Here is a 23545-nt window from a genome sequence, read left to right as displayed (position 1 = left end):
GAAAGTTTCCCTGTCATTTGGAGTCGGTCCCTTGAAATGTCTTACCTACGTTTTCTTAGAAAAACCACATTGGTTAGAAAATTGTCATGTCTGGATGTCAGTTTGATGCATGAGTTTAAAATGATATATTAATACCATCAAGCCTAAGCCTGTGGTGTACAGTCAATTTGCATTTGTGTTTTTGGCAGGCTTTTCTACTTACCCAGCTCATAAGAAACTCCATATATTATGCTGGTTAATGATTGCAGTTGAGTGCTGAAAGGACAGCAAAACAACCACAGTACCATTACTTAAGATGCGTTAATAAAATACTCAAACAAGACAAGTTGTGTTTTTGCTAAGCAACTGATACTGAAATGATAGATTTGCAAGAGGTCCAGGTTGGATATTTTTGCTCTCATCTCATGGGATTTCTTCTAAATCCACCTCCTGAACTAAGCCTCTGTTGTTCTTCCAGCCTGCCACAGTTCGTGCGCGTCCTGCTCAGGACCAGCTGTGTCTCACTGCACCTCCTGCTCAAAGTCTCTCATCCTGAACCAAGGCCAGTGTGTGGAGTCCTGCGGAGAGGGCCTGTTCTCCAGAGGGGGACACTGTCACAGTACGACTGCATTTATGCAACTCTGATATTCCTCCCACTGTTACGTAATTATGTGGGGAAAACTGGGTCATGAGAAAAGAGGATAGATCATAGATGAGCTGTCCTAAAGAGTTCTAGGGTAATACTTAACAACGATTTGATTCGACCGCTCACTAAATGATGCAATGCATCATTAAAAATGGATTTTAAATTTAGTCAGAATATTAAAGAGATCCACAATTACAGTTTTTCTCAGTCGCTTTGGTGCATTTCTCACAACACTATTTACATTTGCACAACATTTACTTCAACCTCCACAACATTTAGTCATTTGTGCACATCATAGTAGCAGTTTCTCATTCCTTCCAACAAATTGCAAATGCTTTTGGACATGCATCAATTGCTTTCATACAACTCTCTGCTGTTTTATAACATTATCATTTGCTTATGTCATGTCAGTCAAAATTAACTAAACTTGTGAATGCTGAATAGTCATTCCATATAAAACTAATAGTCCTCATTTCATTGCTTGAGTCATTACATACAAAAATGTTGAACTAGTTGTCAAAATCTGTCAAGCAAATTTTATAAAAAAATTTAAATCTTTTTTTTCCTGAAAATGTCTTCTAAATTGAACAATTTCTGCAAATGTGCATGAATGATTTACATACCTATATGTTGTAGGTTCAGTTCCAATATGTACTGCAATATTGTTTACAATTGTGCACAGCTCTACCCAAAGGGAGTTTATGTTTGTTGTAAATAAGGGTGTATTTATTCGTTTGCACAATGCTTTGAATAAATTAGAATTGCAAAGAGCATATGAAGTAAAAATGTGAAACATACATATTCAGTGTCTTGTACTCAGATACCTCACTAAATACAGTAATGTCTAGCTTTACTGTAGTTTTCAAATGGCTGTGCAAATAGTATATAGTGCTGTCTTGAGCATTTTCAGGAAGTGTCACCAAAATCTGACTTTTTTGCATAGGAAAAAATTTACAGAGTAAACTGTCATAATGAAAACATGACAAAGCCATTTGACTATCTTGTTCATAAACAATGGTGTCAGGACTTTTCATCTTGATGACACTGACACTTTCATTGACATGAATACTTGCTTTTGAGGAATGAGCTATCCATTTTGAGCAAGTGACACGCTTTTGCAGGTTATCAACTAGGTTTTGCAGTTTGTACTAATTGTTTTGAGAAATGCATTAACTGTTGTGCAAATGTAAATAGTGTTGTGAGAAATGCACCAAAGCGACTGAGAAAAACTGTAAATGAAGGGACAAGTTTCTTGTAGTTGAAGATAGAGAGATTGATAAATAGATAGATAGATAGATAGATAGATAGATAGATAGATAGATAGATAGATAGATAATGTTGCATTGTAAGGTAGTGTGGAAAGTGACTAGTTTGGTTCAGTAGGGATTATCTTTTACCTGTAGCCGTTTAAGTGTAGTTGTCCCCTGCCCTCGTATGTCAATCAGTACTGCATTGCGGGTTAGTGTGTACGTGTGTGTGTCCTGAATACAGATGACTTCTCTGACTCTGTGTAGAGATTGAGTCTGTTTGTTCATAGAAGTGTGTGTGTGTGTGTGTGTGTGTGTGTGTGTGTTACAGACTGGATGTATGTACATATAAAATATATCTAGACTGTATTGAGGCTGTAGAGAATATGAAAAACATACACTACCCTTCAAAAGCTTGAAGAAACTGATATTTTTTTTACATGAAAATGCTTTAAATTGAGGAAAAAATTGTAGTCATGAATAATGGGTAACACTTTACAATAAGGAGTCATTTGTTAAAGGAGAAGTCCACTTCCAGAACAAAGATTTACAGATAATGTACTTACCTCCTTGCCATCCAAGATGTTCACGTCTTTCTTTCTTCAGTCGTAAAGAAATTATGTTTTTTGAGGAAAACATTTCAGGATTTTTCTCCGTATAATGGACTGATACGGTGCCCAGAGTTTGAACTTCCAAAATGCAATTTAAATGCAGCTTCAAACGATCCCAAATGCAGTTCTAAGCGATCCCAGCCAAGCGAAACGATTGGTTATTTTCATTAAAATAATACAATTTAAATACTTTTTAATCTCAAATGCTGTTTCGTCTTGCTCTGCCTGAACTCTGTGTTAAGTTATGTTTTATGTTAACATAACATAAAACATAACATAAACCTTCTTTCAAAAACAAATAACAACAACAACAAAAAATCTTACTGATACCAAACTTTTGAGTGGTAGTGTAATAGTGTACAGGTTATAGGGATAGAAATATCATTGAACTAACATTATTAGTTAGTTTAGTAAACAATAGTCAATGTAAAAACGTCCTACCATGATAGAAAAACATGCATGCATGAAATCTGAATGTCATAAACTGTGTGGATGTACATCATGGTCCCCTTATAAAAGCAGCTTTAAAGGTTCATTGTCTAATTCAGGGGTGCCCAAACTTGGTCCTGGAGGGGCGGTGTCCTGGAGAGTTTAGCTCCAACTTGCCTCAACACACCTGCTGGGAAGTTTCTAGTATGCCTAGAAAGATCTTGATTAGCTGGTTCAGGTGTGTCTAATTGGGGTTGGAGCTTAACTCTACAGGACACCGGCCCTCCAGGACCGAGTTTGGGTACTCCTGGTCTAATTATATTTATATTTATTAAAGTTTTGGTTTAGTCTCTAAACCTTATATAACATAAATTAAGGTCAACAAGATTCTCTTTTTGATACTATGCTGTTTGTGCGTTCATGTGTGTATGAACTTTATTTTTTCAACTCTTTTTAGCTTGATTCTTTCTCTTTTCAGGGTGTCATGCATCATGTAGGGTCTGTGTGGGTCCGGATTTCTCAGACTGCATGCAGTGTGTCAAACAGGAAGAGGTCCTGCAGCCTCAAAATGGACATGTCTCTCACGGGTCTTGTATGTCTGCCTGTAGGCCACAGCATTACCTTGACGCAGATCGGACCTGCAGAGGTGAGCAGACAAGAAGACATATTCATATTTTTCTCTGAAGTTGAAGACACATATGCTATGGTTTTTAATTCTCAGTAGCTCCCTGATTATGAAGTGATGGCAAGATAAACACTGGAAAAAAGAATGTGCATGCCGTCGTGTTGAGTGATGCACTGCAGGTTATTTGCACCAGTTATTCCCAATGCCTTAATCCTCGATGACTGAAGATCTGCAGTTCGCTCCTGATACACCAGGGCTGTTGTACAGGTTGTTAAACACCCTGTGGAGAACGCTGTTAATTTAAAATTGAAATCCTGCCAAAATGGATTAAGAATGACATTTTTTGAAAATTAAAAGAATAATCTGTCATAAAAAGTGCGGTGTGAGCCGTCATGCAGGAGCGCAGAAATTAATTACGCTAAAACTGTATGACAACATCTTCTTGTAGTTTATTCATCAAGGACTGCAGGCTTTCTGTAGTACCACCAACACTTCACTCCCACAGCACTGAATACAATTTACAGTTGCTTTTACAGTCACGTTGAATGGTGTCTGAATTTTGCACAGTGAATCATTTCTGTATTTATGATGTTCCCACATGCTGAGAGCCTCACAGGGATGGAATTCTGGCTCCAGTCCGTGTCAAATGTGGTGTATAAAACTGTCCGTGAAATGCTATGCATTTTTTTTTCTCAGAATACGATCAATTTCATTTCGCATTTGCTTCCAAAATTGCTCATAATTAAATATTTAATTAAATAAAATTAATTGGTTACACTTTACATTTTGATGAGGTTTAGTTGGTTAAAGGAATAATTCACCCCAAAATGAAAATTCGTTACTCACCCTCATGTCGTTTCAAACCCGTAAGACCTTCGTTCATCTTCAGAACACAAATTAAGATATTTTTGATGAAATCCAAGAGCTTTTGACCCTGCGTAGACAGCAACACAGCTGACATGTTCAAGGCCCAGAAAGGTAGTAAGAACGTCATTAAAATAATCCATGTGACATCAGTGGTTCAACCTTAATTTTATGAAGCTAATTAGGGCCCAAGCATGGTGGTGTTGAGGACCCTATTGTAATGTCTCAGAAGTGGGCTACTGGCAGGCTTTTTTTATAAAAAAAGCCTGCCAGTAAGAAGTCTGAAACCCAACAGGAAGTCTGTTATTTTGAATTTTCAAGTTTCACAAGTTTTGTGCCATTTTTGCCATTTTCAGGCATTGTATTCAAACAAACTTCTTCTAGAGATTTAAACAGATCAACAACAGGAAATGACTTGTTTTACACTAACTTAATCATGCGATGTCCAATCTGCTCCAAACTTCAGGTTTGGTAAGAGTCCTGGCCTGAAGACACCTAAAGGCCAATATTAAGTTATAATCATAGCGCCACCTGTTAGCAACAGGATATGTTGTGTTTTGCACTTAAACATACCATGTCTCAGTCTGCACCAAACTTCATATGTTTGATAAAAGTGTTGGCCTGGAGACATCTACATGCCAATATCCAGGTATAGTCATAGCGCCACCACCTGGCAGCAGGAAGTTTGGCATAATCCTTCTATATTTACCACTTTTAAATGCATATTTCCTACCGTTCACCGTTTTCCTAAAGCCACCAGGTAATGGTGAGCCTGGGTGCGAGGGCCCTGTCAACGCTGCTTGCAGCTTTAATCAGAAATGGTTCTTGAACACAAAATTGACGTATATTAATTTCTAAAGTATCTTGTGATGAAGACTGCAGCAATGGCTGATGAAACTTCAGCTGTGTTATCACAGGAATAAATGCCATTTTCAAATTGTAAGATCCTTTAAATTTAAATAATTCTTCATAATATTAATGCTTCACTGTTTTGTAATCAAATAAAAGCAGCCTTGTTGAGCATAAGAAACTTTTTTTTTCAAAAAATCTAAAGTTTTCAGTTAAAATGACAGAATTAATGTCATGAATGTTCATTTTTGGGTGAACTATCCCTTTATGTTATCATGATGCATATATAAACATTTAAATGTCTAGGTCAGTATTACTTTATAAATGTAATTGTATATTTTTAAGTATTTTTTTTGTCATAAATTGTTAAAATATGTTAATATATGTACACATTTACATTAATCTTAATTAATAAATGTTTTAAAAGTATTGTTCATCCATAGTTCATCATACTGAATGCATTAACAAATTGAAGATTGTAAAGTTAAAAGCACATCTCTGAAAGTTTTGAGAAAGTGGCCAGTGGGCTGTTCCTTCAATGGGTCCACTGAAAGCTCACTGCTATAATAATGACAAGTGCCTCTTTCTTCAATGAAGACCTTTGTGTTGAGCCAGCATGCTCAGACAAAATGTTGAGCTTCCTCAGGGCTACTTGTCTGGAGTGTGTGTGAATGAGTGTGTGTGTGGATGTGCTGATGGATCAGATATCATGCTGAGGAAATTCCAATCTGTAAATCCCTCTTAAGCCAGTCTCTCCACAGACCTCTATATGTTTGTGTGTTAGTCACACTTAATAGCGTGTCAAAAGCTATAAATAATTAGATTGGAACGTGACTGTTTTAGCAAGAGCCAATTGAAATCATTTCAAATGATTTTTTTAATACCTTTACTAATAGCAATCATTGTTGCATTATAAAATGCGTTACAGATAAATGCTTTACAGATTAAATTCTTTACAGTTTATAAGAACTGAAATAGGTAGAAATATCATGGAACTAGTAAGGTTTTCTAAGCACAAATTCTACAGTATCCTTTCTCTGACTCAATTATGGTATGAGTTTAAAAATCGATTAAAAGTGCATTAAAGAATTGAGCCCATCCCTGTGAACCTCCAAAACTGATGTACCATTCCTAATATCCTGGCTTCATTTCAAAACGCACCCCATGGGCTTAAAATGTCATTTAAAAGAAAAATGATCAATATGTGAGGCCTTTAGGCATATTTATTGTGTGTCTCTGAATTGCACTAAAAGAAAGCTTAGCCCTGTCTCCCATTCACTCAATAGAATACAGATTGCCTGGGTTAGTATTTAGCACACCCACTATTCTTCTTTGGGGAATGTACTGAATTACGGGGTTAGACGAGCCCTTTTGTTCTGACTGACAATGAAACCTGGCTGAACAGACAAATAATTTAAAGACAATCAGATGATTTGGATTGCAGCGGAGGATGGCTCTTGACACCTGTGTCCTGAGGGCTTTACTCCAAATTGAGAAGATTGTCAAGAGCCTCTGCATGTTTGTATTTTTCAGTGATTATGTATGATCGTATGTGTGTGTGTGTTTTCTGCATGTGTCTGCCAAACGTCTCTCACATTTAATCTGGTAGAATAGTGGAGACGAGTCCAGACTTCACACCCGTGACAAGCTTTCCACTGCTTTCATTCAGCTGTGTGCACATGGCTCAGCTCTCTGATGGACAGCCTTTTTTTAGAGCAAATGCGTTTTGTCTACATATACAGCTTAAAGGCAGATTGAGCATCATTCTTTAAAAAAAGTTGTCCTGAGTTCTGAGTTGAGGTCAGCTCTTAAATAGTAACTAGTATGTGGGGAAGCGCTCACCTATGGATGTATTTCAATATTTTACATTTATATTAACTTTTATTAAAACAATTTTAAATATCTTTCTATTTTAATATGATTTTAAAATGTAATTTATTCCTGTGATGACAAAACTGAATTTTCAGCAGCCATTACTCCGGTCTTCGTCACACGATCTTTCAGAAATTGTAAATTTTGTGCTCAAAAAACATTTTTGATTATTATTCTACCAATTACTGTTAAAGAAAGTTTTTTTTTGTTTGTTTTTTTTTTTTTTTATATATATATATTTTTTTTTAGTTATATATTTTTTCAGGGTTCTTTGATTCTGAAAGTTCAAAAGAAATGCATTTGAAAAATAAATCTTCTGTATCAATGTAAAAGTCTTTACTGACACTTCTGATTAATTTAATGTATCCTCGCTGTATAAAAATAATAATTTCTTTAAACAAAATCTTATTAATGTCAAACTTCTGAACTATATTTTATTATATTATATTATATTATATTATATTATATTATATTATATTATATTATATTATATGTGACCCTGGACCACAAAACCAGTCATTAGTAGCACGGGAATATTTGTAGCAGTAGCCAACAATACATTGTATGGGTCAAAATGATCAATTATTCTTTTATGACAAAAATCATTACCATATTAAGTAAAGATCATGTTTCTTGAAGATATTTTGTAAATTGATACATAAAATAAATGTATCAAAATTTTTGATTAGTAATATGCATTGCTAAGAACTTCATTGGGACAACTTTAAAGGCGATTTTTTTTTTTTTTTTTTTTTTTTTTTTGCACCCTCATTATATTATATTATATTATATTGTATTGTATTATATTGTATTGTATTGTATTGTATTGTATTGTATTATATTATATTATATTATATTATATTATGACTAATATCACTTTCTCCCTCTTTTTCTCTCTCAGAATGTCACATCTCATGTTCAGGCTGCACTGGTGGAAGTTCCCAGGATTGTACGTCTTGTATACGACCCAGTGTCCTTCATCAAGGGCAGTGTTTTGAAAAATGTCCCCATGGTTTCCATGTTCAGGATCATACTTGCCAAGGTGTTTTTGAATGTTATTCTGTTCTGTTCTGAAGCCTGTTTCCTTGTGGATTGGTACAATTCAATAGATTCTTTTATGAATGTAATTTTGTACTCATTATTTTGTCTCCCTTCAGCCTGTCATCCATCATGTAAGGAGTGTACGGGCCCGTCTCAGGCTGACTGTTCTGCTTGTCCGGCACACGCTAGTCTCCATAACGGCTACTGTCGAACCAGCTGCCCTGAGGGCCAGTACCTGAATGCTGTGGGCTACTGCATTGGTGAGTGAAAATCGATCTTCCCAGACCATCACCAAAACATGCTTCCAAGTGACACCTTTGATCTCAAGTCAGTGCACCAGCTTGGGTTTAAGGTGTCAAATGGGCACATTTTGCCTTCAGGGGAGGATTCGGTGTTCAAAGGGCATGTCGGCTATTGTTAAGACAGTCAATGGCAAGAGTATGATAATGGGGAAATACATTCATCCTTTTGTCGAATGTGCTCTGTTCTGGTTTAATTTCTAAAACTAGCCAATATCCTGTTATTTGGGTCTTAATAAAATTGGCTGAAGTAGCAGTATGTGTCTCATAAAGAGAGGAGGTTTTGTACAGTAAACACAAGGAAACAAACAGGAAGCAGTAAGTGATGAAAGTCTACACTTATCTACACTAGAAGATAAACATGACTGTCAGTCAAAGCAGGCACAAACAGCGTTTTAAAATGAAGAACAGATTGCGATAATGTTATTGGTTATTGTTAACATGATTCTTAGAAATCATTCTGGTATGCTGATTTAGTGTGCAAGAAACATTATGGTGCTGAATATTTTTGTGGAAACTCAAGGAAATTTAAGAATTCTTTAATTAATAGAAAAAAAAACTGTATTTATTTGGAATAAACACTGATTGTAACATTTAAAAAAATCTCTACTGCCACATTTAATTTAATGCATGAATTAATTTCTTAATAAATTAATTGATGCAGTAGAGATATTGACGGCTATTCCACTAAAACATTTTTCTTCATGAAATCAATTTTTGCTTATGCTACCACTCTTAGAAAATGTGTTCTATTTAAAATCATTCAGCATGCCATCTGATGTGTATTTTTTCTAAAAACTGGTGTAAATGTGTGCTGTGGTGTTTTGTTATAAGGTGACCTGTATGATTTATGTAACAGTAAAAGTCTTCTAAATGGAAGCTTGAGGTCTGATATTGAAAACGCTCTGGTTGGATGAGTTTATGTTCTGTAAATATGTCTTTGCTGTTGTAAAAGTGCTAGTGAAATCATTCAGAAAACCTTTGACATTGAAATCTCAAAATATATGTGGTTTATCTGAAACACATGAAATAATAACCCTTAGAAGGTTTGTTGTTATCAACATGCTGAAATATACAATATGTTTACCATGTAAGAACATTTATAATACCCTAATTCTCTTTTTTACAATTTGCCAAGAGCTTCTATCTTTTATGTACTGAAGGTTACAGCAGCACTTTTTATTGTTTGAATAACTACTTTTCCTCAGAAACTATTCACAGACCTCCTTTTTTGTTTAGATCTTGTTATACGAGTCAATAAAGCATGAACTACATGTATAATTCAACAAATCTGTACTGATGCCTCATGCCTGCTTGTTATCAGTCAGCCTGAGAAATGAAGCCAACGAGGATTTTCATTGGTTGATATGCATCTCTTTATTATCAGCGCCCTCAGCGTGTCCATGGCAATGAAGCCAGTCTGCTCCCACAGCTGATAAGGAGTGAGAGAGGGTATACAGATAACACAGTGTTTACTTTTACACCTTTAGAACATTTTTAAGATAAGAATCCGATAAGATCTTCTTTCCTCCGTTTCCTCTCTTCAGTTCAGGAAGTTCTTATGGATATGCATAATAATAATATATGCCCTCTGTTTGTTTCTCTATCAGAGTGTGAGGAGGGATGCCAGCGGTGTGTGGCAGACCTGCAGTCTGGCTTTGGCACTGTGTGTTTGTGGTGTAAGGTTCCCAGGATGCTGCTGCTGGGTGATCACTGTGTAGCACAGTGCCCACCCAAATACTACCGGTGGCACGGAGCTTGCAAAAGTAAGTTCGAATAAATTCAGAGCAAAAAATTAAGCACTTTTCTACAATCAGAAGCATAGGCTAGTGTTAATTTCGATAGCGAACACTATAATGAAAATGGTTAATTGACGAGCTTTCCCCATGACTAAAAAGAAATGATGACGAGATGACAGTAAGGTCAATAAATGATAACTGTGACTTTATCAATATGCAGTATTGTTAATGATAAAAGATGAGACCAAGGGCCAGTTTTACTAAACAGGGCAAATTAGCGTGAGAGCGCAATTCCAAAACAGCGCCGTTGGGAGGGGAAATTTCGCCTAGCATAGTCACAAATAAAGAATAAGGCAATAAAGAAGTCACGGTATGTTAAAAAGAACTGGAGATTTTATTTCCTGAACCAAATTAAAAATAGCATGGCTTGGCAAATGATATGTTCAGATAATGTGTTCTTCTGCCATTCCAAATAAATTAATACATGTGGAAAAATCCTCTCCCTTCTACCACACGCTCTCTGGGTGCTTTTCAATATCCCTCCTCGTCTCCTCGCTCCTCCGTCCTCCGTCCTCCATCCTCCATCCTCCATCCTCCATCCTCCATCCTATGACCCGGAAACCAATCGAGCTCAGTCATCTTGTAGGACATCTCAATTCTCTAATTGCACCGCGAGGAGGTGAGGATTGAGGAGTGAGGATGCTTCCTGAGCGAGGTCATGAGCGAGGATACACAGGTGTGTCCTTTGTGGAAGTCTTTTATCGACTAAACGTGATGCACGCATAAATTCTCCTCCTCCTTCACATCTGTTGTAATAATTGCACTGATTAACATGTCAAAATTAATACAAGTGTTGCTTTATTTTTCAGGGTACTAAGGTTTTAATAACCTGTCTAAATCAATCGTGTGCATCTTTTCCACATATGAAATACAACAGCAGTTCACAGTGTAAATACAATACACTAATAGTTCACCCAAAAATGAAAATTCTGTCATTAATTACTCACCCTCATGATGTTTCAAACTCGTAAGACCTTCGTTCATTTTCAGAACACAAATTAATATATTTTTTATTAAATCTATTACCGTTAAACCACTGATGTCACATGGGCTATTTTAATGATGTCCTTACTACCATTCTGGGCCTTGAATATGTCAGTTCTATTGCTGTCTATGCAGGGTCAGAAAGCAGAAATATGCAATATTGTTAACGATAAAAGATGAGTCTAATGGCCAGTTTTATTAAACAGGGCAAATTAGCGCGAGAGCGCAATTCCAAAACAGCGCCGATGGGAGGGGAAATTTCGCCGGGTGATTTACTAACAATGCACAAATTAAAGAACAAAGAAGTCTAATTTTTGAAGTGACGCTTGAGTAGTCAAAAATATTCCAATATTCCAATGTAAGGACACGAGGATGCACAAATAAGAAATGAGTTAATAACTAAAAAGTACATTTGACACGGGACTAAAACTAAGACTAATTTAAAGAACTAAGACTAAATTAAAAAGTGGCTGACAAAACGAACACTAAAACAGACAAAATTTTGATCTCATCCTTGTAAGGCTACATATGATTCACTGCATTATTATGCAGAACAATCCTAGATCAAGCAATAAAACAATCATATCTGTTACTATGAAATATTACTATTTTAGAGTTGCATATTAATTTGCAATGAATTTGTGAGATAATGCAATGGCAATATGTGATGCTAAAAACAAACTGTAAGATTAATTAATGAAATCAGATTTAATAGAACGTCTTTATGAATAAATAACAGGAATGATGGAGCTTCGCTGTCCTTTTTTAACGTAACCCCCTGCACATATATTCCTCAGATTGCTTATTTATATGTAGTCATAAATTAATCTGAAAAGCAGCAGTGTACTGAGCAAACATTAAACTGTACAGTTGCAAATAATGACTATTTTGATTCATTTTGGATTGAATGATTATAGAGAGAACGATTTTTATGGACAAAACCATGTGATATCACAACACTGGCGATAAGCTTTTTAAAGTATGTTCATCATGCAGTGATAATTCATCACATATTTCAGCATTATCTAACTGTCTTCCTGTGAGAAAACTGTGTGCTGCTTTATTTCCAGCATTAAGTTTCATTATGTAGATTGAGCGCCATCAGTCACACACAGCATCTAATCTTAGTGCCAGCATCCTCTTTATGCACTGGTTTGTCATTCTACATGATCTCTCAATGTAATATAGCCGAAGCCTCTGTTTTCATAACCCTGATGCAATTACCTGTGATGCTTTGAAAGTGGCTCCTCTGCTGACAGTATAGATGAGACGGTGCATTTGTTTTTATTAGGGAGTGTGATGTAGTGCTCGGCTTTAATGCAAAATCTTTTAAGATGTGCTGATGTGATCTATAAACTATTATGACCTTCTTTAATTGCCTGGTTCTCGCGTGATATCAAGGGAGCGTGTGTGTGTGCAAAGCGTTTATATGCGGGTGTGCATACATAACGCTTTATGTGCGCTAAAGGCAAAAGACCATTAATGGAATTTACTTGCACTTAGCATTGTCAAGTGTCTTTGCCCTGTTTGAAGGTGATATGTCAAGTTGCCAGCAGACTTAAAGTCATATGTGAATTGAAATTTCTGAGTACAAGTGTAGGATGTCAACAGTATTTCTTTTAAGCCTTCTGTCTTTATAATAATGTTGTGAAATGTGAATGTCCTTGGCAACAGCACAGATTAACATGTCTAAATTAATACAAGTGTTGCTTTATTTTTCAGGGTACTAAGGTTATAATAACCTGTCTAAATCAAACATGTGCATCTTTTCCACATATGAAATACAACAGCAGTTCACAGTGTAAATACAGTACACCTTAAAGGGACAGTTCACCCAAAAATTAAAATTCTGTCTTACCCTCATGATGTTCCAAACGCGTAAGACATTCATTTATTTTCAGAAAACAAATTAAGATATTTTTGATGAAATCTATTACGGTTAAACCACTGATATCACATGGGCTATTTTAATGATGTCCTTACTACCTTGCTGGGCCTTGAACGTGTCAGTTGTGTTGCTGTCTACGCAGGGTCAGAAAGCTCTCAGATTTTATCAAAAATATCTTAGTATATTATTTTATTGTATTAAGGTATGAATGTAGCTTTACTTACTTATATCTAAAGTAGATAAGATAATTTTGCATTGTCTTTATTCTTATGCCCTGTTTACACTGGTGTGTTTTCATTTTAAAATTGCATTTTAAAATGAAAACGATCCTTGTCTACATTGGCGTTTTAACTGTGTTTCAAAAATGATCTCCGTCTACACTTACTGTCTTGTCCTTGTGTTCTCCAGGATGTCACTCTTCCTGTGAGGAGTGCAGTGGGGATGGTCCTCACTCCTGTACTTCCTGTTTGGCCCCTGAGGTTCTGGCTCCATCAGGTCTCTGCAGCCCTCGCTGTCCAACTGGATATTATGCTGATGAAAACAGGGTGTGCCAAAGTAAGTACACCATTACTTAAATTGCATTGTCTGTCTGATAAGTATTGACTAAATGATTATTGTGTGTTTTAGTGTGTGACACTCAGTGTCAAAGCTGCGAGATGGCAGGTGTGTGTACGTCATGTAGAGATCCAGCTAAAGTGCTTCTGTTTGGGGAGTGTCAGTATGAGAGCTGTGCTCATCAGTACTACCTGAACACCACCACGCGCACATGCAGAGGTGAGTCTCAGCCAAGTTACGCCGATAAACATGGAATAATCTTCATTTAGGCTAGAAACTATCTAGTCATCCATTATTTAAAGTCCCCATGAAATCAAAATGAAAGTTTTTTGGCTTTTAGTATAAATATGTTAGCCTTTTGGTTGTCTGTAAGGTAGTGTGCACTTCAGCTTCTCATCAACCTTTCTGTCCAATCAAATGCGCTCTAGAATCCGAAACATCCCGCGCCCCCTACACTATAAATAGACGTTGAAGCTGCGGCTGGGATCGGTCACGTGTTCACAGTGTTAGTATTTTCTGTACTGTGAATGGCATGTAGTGCTCAGTGTAGGCAATAGGGAATGATTCAGATAGTGTAAATATGCTTTCGATTGGGGCAAATGAGGTCTGGTTTCGTGTTGTGTCAGGCGAACGGCAGCAGCGTGCACAGTCTACTCCGGACTTTGGCTCAGATCCAGAGACGCGATCACAGGGAGTGGATGATATGCGCGAGTCGGCATATGTTAAACACTCAAAACTACACAGCCACAGCATGATTCTGATCACTGTTTTGTTTTAGTAGGAGTTTGATATTGAATCTAGCAGCTTTACCGAGTGGCCAAGCAGATATAAATTAAACACTATTGGCTATTTTAAAAAGGGGGGTGGGGCTTATTATAAGTCTTGATTTTGTTTTGGGGGTGTACTAGGACATGCTCTCATGCTTGGTGGTTCGAAAAATGCATTATTTTTCACATAATTTACATTATTACAATACCTTTCTCCTAGCCTGGCACTAAAGGCTCGATTAGTTCCGGATTTAATGAGGGCCAGCCTTCCAAAAAAAGGAAATGTTTTATGATTGGTTAGCTTTCCCAGTGCATTGCAATTGGCGAACAGCTTAGATGGTGTTTCAGTTAGGGCTGTTCGATTCCGAAAATTTAGGAATCGAGTCCAATTCCGATTCCTAGTTCTGGAATCGATTTCTCGTTGTTGTTTTCAGTTCTTTTTCGATTCTTGTTTTTTTTTTAGATCGGAGGAACCTAATTTTGCCATCGCTGTAGAATATAAAAATCTTAGAAAGTAACCTTTTCATAATATGAAGCTTTGTTTTTATAAATTGATACATTTCTGTATTTAAATATATATATATATATTTTTTTTTATCTGCATTGCTCATGAATTTAGTCATAGCCCACAGCAGTGTCCATGCGTTTATTGCATGAATGAAACAAGAGGTGTACAGTTTAGCTGAATGATGTTTACTTCAACTGTATGCATTGCACAGCATTAACAGACTGTACACTGAAACAAAATAACCAGAAATACAACATTGATATAAGAGCTTGTGGTTTATCTGTCAGTCAGACATGCTCTCGGCCACTTATCTGTGCTCTCTGTGCTTTCTGACAGAGTGATCACAGGCTGATAGAAAGGTTAAAAATAGCATTTTATTTAAGATGGAAACAGGATCAAGACCCTCGATCACGTCATGATCTATACTGCTGTGCAGCGCTCATGTGGACAATATAAGCCAGTTCCACCGTAAAGTAAATTCTGAATCATTTTTGAACTGGTTTATTAAAACGATCTATCCGAAATAACCTTTTCATGGAAACGAATCAGACTTCTAATCACTATTAGCGAGCAAGAGGCAAATTAATAAGTGCTTAACAGAAGGCTGCACCCTCAAACTTAGATATGCTCAGTACCTACTTTTTTCATTCAGTTTATTTTTGTGAATTGATGTTCGGTGACGTTTGATGACAGCAGCCGAGATATAAAGCCTTCGATGCAACCGTTCATTTGAGAGGCGCCCATATATAAGCCTTGTTCGAACTGAAAATGGATCAGAATGGGGAGTCGATTCCCTCTGACAGAATCAATTCCAACCTTTGGAATCGACTCTCGATTCCCAACGCCTCTGAGTCGAGGAATTCCCAGCCCTAGTTTCAGTACTGCCACGCTCTTTGTCAAAGCAGTTAGCGCAAGCTAGATTAATAGTGAATCTTACATTTTAAATATGGATATTTTTCTTATAAAAACGCATCCGTTCGCTACAGGAGACCCTTGGGAGTCATGTGAGGCACTTTTTATTATGGATGGATGCACTTTATTAGACTTTATTAGACTCCGATTGCATTCGTCTGAAAGAAGCTAGCCATATACACCTAGGATGCTTGGAGGGTGAGTAAATAATAAGCTAATGTTGAGTCCTATCCTCAGCCTGTGAGATTGCTGATACATGATATTATCATGCTAATTTATTTAATTATTTGACATACTTAGTTTCTTTGCCCAAAACCAGCTCCAGCATAAGGCTAAAAGCAGCCTAACATTATCAAAAAACATCATCACTGATTAGCCTAGCCTATTCTAGTGCAAGTTTATGCATTTTAAAAAACACTTATGTTATAAGTGAAGCTATCTACACTCTATGATGAATAAATCTCTTACCACACACTGCACACGTCTGCGGCACGTTACTGCTCTGAAACGGCTACTCCAATCAATGCTTGTGTTTATACCCGCCGCGCTGTGGCTCGCTGAAGCAGCTCTCTGCGCTGCATCGGTAAAGTTAGGCTATTCCCCCACCTCGTCCCTACCCACCCCCAACAGTTTGAATTTCCGTAGGCGGGATTTATTTTAATGATATTCTAATGGACCGCGTTGTGACATCATTGCATGTGGAAAACAAACGCTGTAGTCCAAAGGAGCTGTTCGTTGTAGTTCTTGAAAAGAGATTTTTTAAAAACGAAATATCTCCCTTTGGAGTGGACTTTGAGATTTGTAACTTTGTAGATATTTTTTATGCCCGAAGATACAAACCACACACTGACTAAAATTCAAAAAGTGAAAAGCATAATAGCACCCCTTTAAATCATTGATCCTGTATTGTTAAACTACACATAGTTTTACTTGTCCGTAAACATTTTTTTAGTTGTATGTTTGTTATATTTATTGCCTTAGAAGCTCTTTTTTGTTTCTTCATAGACATCAAACATTCATCATAAAGGCTGGAATACACAACACAGGATCTCTCAGAAAGATATTGTGTATGATGGACCCATACTCTGATTTTTTAGCTTCAGACTGTGAAATCATTCAGTCCGAGGATCAAACATGTTTGATATTTTGAGGCGATTTTAGAACACATATTGTTTTCATTTGTCATGTGTCTCCTAGCAACAAGTCACATGTTTTTGTGTGAGTTTGTTTTGTTCTGAATGACTTGAAAGGCTGGCAGTTTTTTTCTATAACCACTTAGAAAATTAGCAAGAGTGTGAAACATGGTGTTTTAAACCCTGTCCATTATATCTGTCATATAAAATAACTCACACAGAACAACTGTGAAATGGAGGATGTATCCTATTCTAATAATTAAGGTCAAATATATTTCATAGAAGATCATTATGAAGATGCCAGCAAGCGTAATTGCATAGGAGATTGTGATTTGTTAATATTTGTTAGTGTGTTCAGATCTTAATACGATGTGGTTTGGGATTTGGATGTGGAACACAGACCCCATACCGTGAAACCTTTCTTTCATTTTGATGGGATTTGCAGAGGAGATCAAAAAGAGACAGAGATTAGTTTTTGTCCCGTGAGTATTTGGCTGTGTGTGTGTGTGATCTCGAAGCAGAAAGAGAGACATAAATCAGAGGCATATGAATGCTTAACAGATACTGTATGTAATACTGTTTACCCCTGCGGTACAGTGAATGAAGGTTACCTTGACAATATTTAGAAGGAGCACTTTAATAATGCAAGACACCATTATTGTTTGGGTCTTTATGAATGGGTAATGTGAAAGAAGGACAGGGACTAAATTTCATAGGGACAAATGAGCTGCTTTTGGGTTGGAGTAGTAAATATAGACATCACAGATATTTGATTTGGATGTAGTGTTAATGAAGTTAGCCACTGTTCTTTTCGATTGAATGTTTGAAATATTTTGTGAGGATGGTTTTGGCGAATGAGGGGAGAGATGAGGAGGTTATATAGATAAAGGGATGACAGAAAGAGCGTGATGGGGCTTTTTAATGAGCTGAGCTGATTTAGAGAGCGGAGGTCTGCTGGAGAGTTATCAAATGGTCGGCTAGCGCTCTCTTTAATAGATGATTTGAGAACTGAAACACCGGCTCTCTTTCTCATTGTTAGTCAAGCGGCGTATTGAAATCTCTCATATTTCTTTTTTGTACAGACACTATTCAAGCTTGGTTTGGCAGGTCATTTCAGCCTTAGGTGCACTGTCTATATTTGATTTTTATAAGTGTCATAGTTTAACATACTGAAATTTAAGCAAAGTGTTCCTTATAAAAAGTGTTGTTGTGTTAATGGTTTTTAATTGATCAGTAGAGTTTTCCAACCATGCTAAAATGTGACCCTGGACCTTCTTAAGTAGCACATGTATATTTGTAGCAATAGCCAAACATACATTGTATGGGTCAAAATTATAGATTTTTCTTCTATGCCAAAGTAAATATCATGTTCCATGAAGATATTTTGTAAATTTCCTACCATAAATATGTCAAAACTTCATTTTGATTAGTAATATGCATTGCTAAGAACTTCATGTGGACAACTTTAAAGGCGATTTTCTCAATATTTGGATTTTTTGCACCCTCAGATTCCAGATTTTCAAATAGCTGTATCTTGGCCAAATATTATCCTATCCTAACAAACCATACATTAATGGAAAGCTTATTTATGGCTGGGTTTGTTCAGTATCAGTAGTATAATGACAGTGTTAAAATTATTAAGATTAATTAAAATTAGTTTTATAAAAAGAAAGGTCAATTAAAAAGATCCATTCTGATTGGATGAGCTGTGTTAAAGCATTTTTGGCACTTTCTATCTTAACTAAATAATAAGTTTATAACTACCTTGCCAACTATAAACATCTTTTAGTTTGACTAATGAACTATATTACTTGGTGGACACATTGTTTATTCGATATACATAATAAATGTAACTATTTATTGTTCATTGGTCTCTTTTGTCTAATGTTAATGGAAATTCATCCTCTCTGTTTTCTAAATGCATCTTATTGATGTTATTTTGATTAACGTATATATGTGTTATGTTTTTAAACCAATTTTGACCTGTTAACTTTTACTCAAAATGTAATTTCAGTGAAACGCCATACATCTGACATATCCTGGACTTCTCCAATCCATTTAAAGGGGTAGTTCACCCAAAAATGAAAATTCTGTCACTGATTACTCACCCTCATGTCGGTCCAATCCCGTAAGACCTTTGTCCATCTTCGTAACACAAATGAAGATATTTTTTATAAAAATTTGAGGTGTGTCGAAGACTGACACGGAAGAGAAGAAATAGTTAAATGAAGTCGTTATTTTTGTTTTCTTTGCACACAAAAAGTATTTTTGAACCACTTTGAATTACTGCCACATGACTATTTTAACAATGTCCTTACTACGTTTATTGGGCCTTGAACATGTCAGTTGCGTTTCTCTATGCAGAGTCAGAAAGCTCTCGGATTTCATCAAAAATATCTTAATTTTTATTCTAAAGATGAACAAAGATCTTACAGGTTTGGAACGACAAGAGGGTGAGTAATTAATGACAGAATTATCATTTTTGGGTCCCATTAAACCTGTCCCTTCCTTACAACTGACTGCTAACTCATATTTAGATCTGCCTTCATCTAATCAACAACTGATAGATAAAACCAAGTCCCCACTCTTTTTGTACATATGTCACAATATGGAAGATTTCACTTCTTCTGATACAATAACAAATTTGTGGGATATTTAAGCACTTCATTTTGTGTTGAACAGTCTTTTCTCACAATATAATCACTATAACACACAGCCTCTCGTGGCGTATTGCTTTAATAATTTCTAGAAAGTTCTTAATTCCTGCATGCAATAATGCTGTCGGAATGTACATAATGAACTGAAAGTGATTGGTCTTTATCATGCATTGCCTTGAAATTGCTGGTATTTTCTTCAACAAATGCAAATCTAGTTTCTTTCATGCTCTCTCATCACAGTCTTGTAGCCTTTTTTTCTTTCTCATTTGCTCTTACTTTACTCTCTTCCTCAGTCACACTCCAATTTATCATATTTTCTTTTTATATTCCTCCCACTCATCCTCTCTTTCGCTCTGTTTCTCTCAGAGTGCGACTGGAGCTGTAACGCGTGCCGTGGACCCCTGCGTAGTGACTGTCTGCAGTGCATGGAGGGATACGTCCTGCAGGATGGCATTTGTGTGCCGGGTTGCTCACTGGGATTCTACCAGGATGCTGAGAGATGTCTGAGTCAGTCACCAACAAAAATAACAACCTTCATTATGAGCCCAACCAATCAATTTTCCAGCTCGATAAACTTTGACATTTCAATCTCTCAGTCAGTTGTCACAGTCGGGGAGGGAGGCAGGGCCACTAATGTCTGCTGCGTGGTGCCAGCATCAGTCGCTGCGCTATAGCCAAGGTTTAATGGCACTTTAATGGATTGATTTCTAATGAGACTGAAAGACAAATCTATCAGCAGTGTTGTAGTTATTTTATGTAGTTGCGTTACTTAAAATTCACTTTTTTTCAGTCTTAGATATTAATCCGAAGATTGAAGAAAGTGAATTTTAAGTGAATTTTAATTAGCCAGCATTATCCAGTTATTGTAGCTTGTAGAATTCAAGTCACCACTACTAAACCAGTTTAGTAGAATCCAACAGAGGAACAGAAATTTATTTAAAATGTATCATATTTTAATCAGTTTTAAATTATTATTTCTTTTATAATTAAATATTAATAATATTATTATATTTTTCATTCTAAATGCAAAAGTCTGGGGCTAGCAAGATTTTTTTTAAGTGAATAAAAACTTAAATTCAGTACGGTGATGCATTGCTGCCACACATATTATTTTTTTCACTCAATTATGTCGTAATAACGAGATGTTATGTCATTAAAACGGCATCTTTTTCTCATTAAAACATATTTTCTCGTAATAACGAGATATGTTTTAACGACATTTTCTCATTATGAGAAAAGGTGTTGTTAAAACAACATAATTACGACATGTTATTCCGACATAATTAAGTGGAAAAAATATGTGTGTGGCAAAAATGCATCGTCGTAATTCAGGAAGGACTTATTAAATTGATCAAAAGTGACAGTAAAGACAGATTTCTATTCCAAATAAATGCTTTTCTTATGAACTTTCTAATGAAGGAATGCTGAAAAAATATTACTGTTTTCACAAAAATATTAAGCAGCACAACTGTTTTCAACATTATTAATAGTAAGAAATGTTTCTAGAGCAGCAAATCAGCATATCAGAATGATTTCTGAAGAATGATGTTAGACTGAAGACTGGAGTAATGGCTACTGATCAGTGTGCTGGCCATTACAAGAATAAATTATGTTTTTATAAATATAAATTAAAATAGAAAAAAGTATATTTTTCTAAATTTTAGTATGTAAAGTGATAGACAAAAACTTAAATCTCATAAAATATCAAATTTCTTGTCTTCAACCTTCTTCTCTCCCTTATTCTCTCTATGGACAGGCTGTGATGAGCATTGCGAGCATTGCCAGGTCCATGGCAGATGCCAACGCTGCCAGCTGCCATATGCCGTGTTGAACGGGCAGTGTGTGCTGGAATGCGGCAAGCGCTACTTTCTAGATGACTCGACCCGTCAGTGCACCGGTGAGTGCTGTGAATCTGGTCTGAGAGTGTGATCGTGACTGCTTAGATTGCTCATTTTGGCGTGTTTACCAGTCTGCTAATTTTAGAGGCGCTCAGTATGGTGTGATGCACCTACCTGAATGTGCTGACAGATTGTTTGCTATTATTTCCCAGCGTGCTCAGCTGGTTGCTTGGAGTGTGTGAGTGCAGGTGAGTGCCGCGTCTGTTCTGAGAGCTCCTTCCTGAAGGGTGGCCAGTGCATCCTGGATTGTGGTCACGGATACTACGCTGACCAAAAAACAAGAGCCTGCCATGGTAACCTGGACTTTCTACTTCACATATTTGATAGAAATTAGGGCTGTCAAACAATTAAACTTACACAGTACACACACATATAGTATGTAAACATAAACTTTTATTTTTTGATGCGATTAATTGCGATTAATCGTTTGACAGCCCTAAAAGAATATATTATTTAATATTATTTTATGTCCAAAAGTGAGGAAAATTCTGTTATTTCCTATGCTGTTGAGACTGTAAGAGTATTTAAACATTACATCCCCTTTTGTTTCTACAGCAAATAGCCGTGCTCCATCTCTTTACATTAATGGCTCTCTTCTGGTTCCTATTGGTGGAATTAAGCTTCTGGATCTGGCACTCCTGTCAATTAAGGATGCAGATAGCCAATCAGAAAGCATGTTGCTTCAGCTCCTTCAGCCGCCTAGTAACGGGCATCTCGTGGTCCTGGAGAACGACAGAGAGAGAACACTGAGCAGAGATGACACTTTTACATTTACCCAGCTCAAACGTAGAGCTGTGCGCTTCATTCACGACAAAGAGCAGCCCAAGTGAGTGACGGAATTATATACATAATTGTTTGCTCACTGTTCATAGTTGATCACTTTAGGTGACGACGCCGTTCCTCATTCCTGCGGGATATGGGCCATTTCTGCTTAGACAGATTTTGGATATTTAGATGCCGTGCAGGAATAAAACAACATTATATTAAAGGGCACCTATTATGCCCCTTTTTACAAAATGTAATATAAGTCTCAGGTGTCCTCATTTTCCCATTTTCCAGAATAGAGCTATACCTTTATAGCTCGTAACTCAGATACTCTGCCAAAAAACATCTGTTTGGTTTTGATTATCATGTCTGTCACACTGAAATCACGCGTTTTGGTACCATATTAGTTTAAATTTCTGATAAATGGTTTTTTTCAGAGCACACATCCGAAGCACGCACACAGAAAGCGGCTGTCACACGACATTAGTACTAAACTAGGTTCTCCTTCACACACATGTGTATGTTAAAAACACCTGTAAGTTACGAAAACACAGTCGGTTATGTCTATAAGGTTAAACAGCTGGGAAAGAAATTGCATGTTTATATTGGATCTGTGTACAACAAAAAAGCTATTTGTTGAGTCAACTTAAAATAATTTGTTACGCTGCTGCCTTAAAGTTTTAAGTTCAGTCAACTCAAATAAGTTTAGTCTTGATAGTGACAACTTAATATATTTGAGTTGACTAAACAAAAAAATGTTTTTTAAACTTCAAAAGCTGGGATTGTTAACCAGCTGCCTTAAAATTTTAAGTTGAATGAACTCAAATATCTAAGATGTCACTTAGTACAACTTAACATTTCATGTTGACTAAACTTTTTTGAATTGACTGAACTTCAGGGTAACAAGTTATTTTAAGGTTGACTCAACAAATTGTTTTTTGCAGTGTATCCAGCAGTGTAATATGCATTACCTATACCGCTATCTATGTAATAATATAATTATTTATAATGAATAACAGGGGATCTCCCATTAAAATTGGAATTAAGAGGAATAAAATACACGTTTTTTGTCTGGGTTCCCCTGGTAAATTCGCATTTCAGGGGTAAATATCATGTTATTGGAGTCGATTCAACCCGCAGACATCATAAACAGTGTTAAAGTAGCCTGATTTCCAGAAAACCCGCGGACTTGGCAACACTGTCTGCGATCGGCTTGC

General features: G+C 36.4%; 1 protein-coding gene across 5 annotated transcripts in view; it reads left to right on the top strand.

The window, feature by feature from the left end:
• The window catches only part of fras1 (Fraser extracellular matrix complex subunit 1), a 137775-nt gene that overhangs the window by 67013 nt on the left and 47217 nt on the right, over positions 1 to 23545 (top strand). For all 5 annotated transcript variants that reach the window (XM_051110000.1, XM_051109999.1, XM_051109998.1 and 2 more), the window contains exons 17-27: positions 458 to 598; positions 3391 to 3558; positions 8024 to 8164; positions 8280 to 8423; positions 10073 to 10228; positions 13542 to 13688; positions 13761 to 13907; positions 20032 to 20172; positions 21422 to 21562; positions 21716 to 21856; positions 22119 to 22389. In XM_051110000.1, coding sequence (XP_050965957.1) covers positions 458 to 598; positions 3391 to 3558; positions 8024 to 8164; positions 8280 to 8423; positions 10073 to 10228; positions 13542 to 13688; positions 13761 to 13907; positions 20032 to 20172; positions 21422 to 21562; positions 21716 to 21856; positions 22119 to 22389 — 1738 coding nt within the window. The remainder of the gene's footprint in view (positions 1 to 457; positions 599 to 3390; positions 3559 to 8023; positions 8165 to 8279; positions 8424 to 10072; positions 10229 to 13541; positions 13689 to 13760; positions 13908 to 20031; positions 20173 to 21421; positions 21563 to 21715; positions 21857 to 22118; positions 22390 to 23545) is intronic.

The sequence above is a fragment of the Labeo rohita genome, chromosome 5 (genome assembly GCF_022985175.1).
Source record: "Labeo rohita strain BAU-BD-2019 chromosome 5, IGBB_LRoh.1.0, whole genome shotgun sequence".
Lineage (NCBI taxonomy): Eukaryota > Metazoa > Chordata > Actinopteri > Cypriniformes > Cyprinidae > Labeo > Labeo rohita.
The sequence above is the reverse complement of the archived record's forward strand: the minus strand, read 5'-3'. Positions and strand labels throughout refer to the sequence as shown.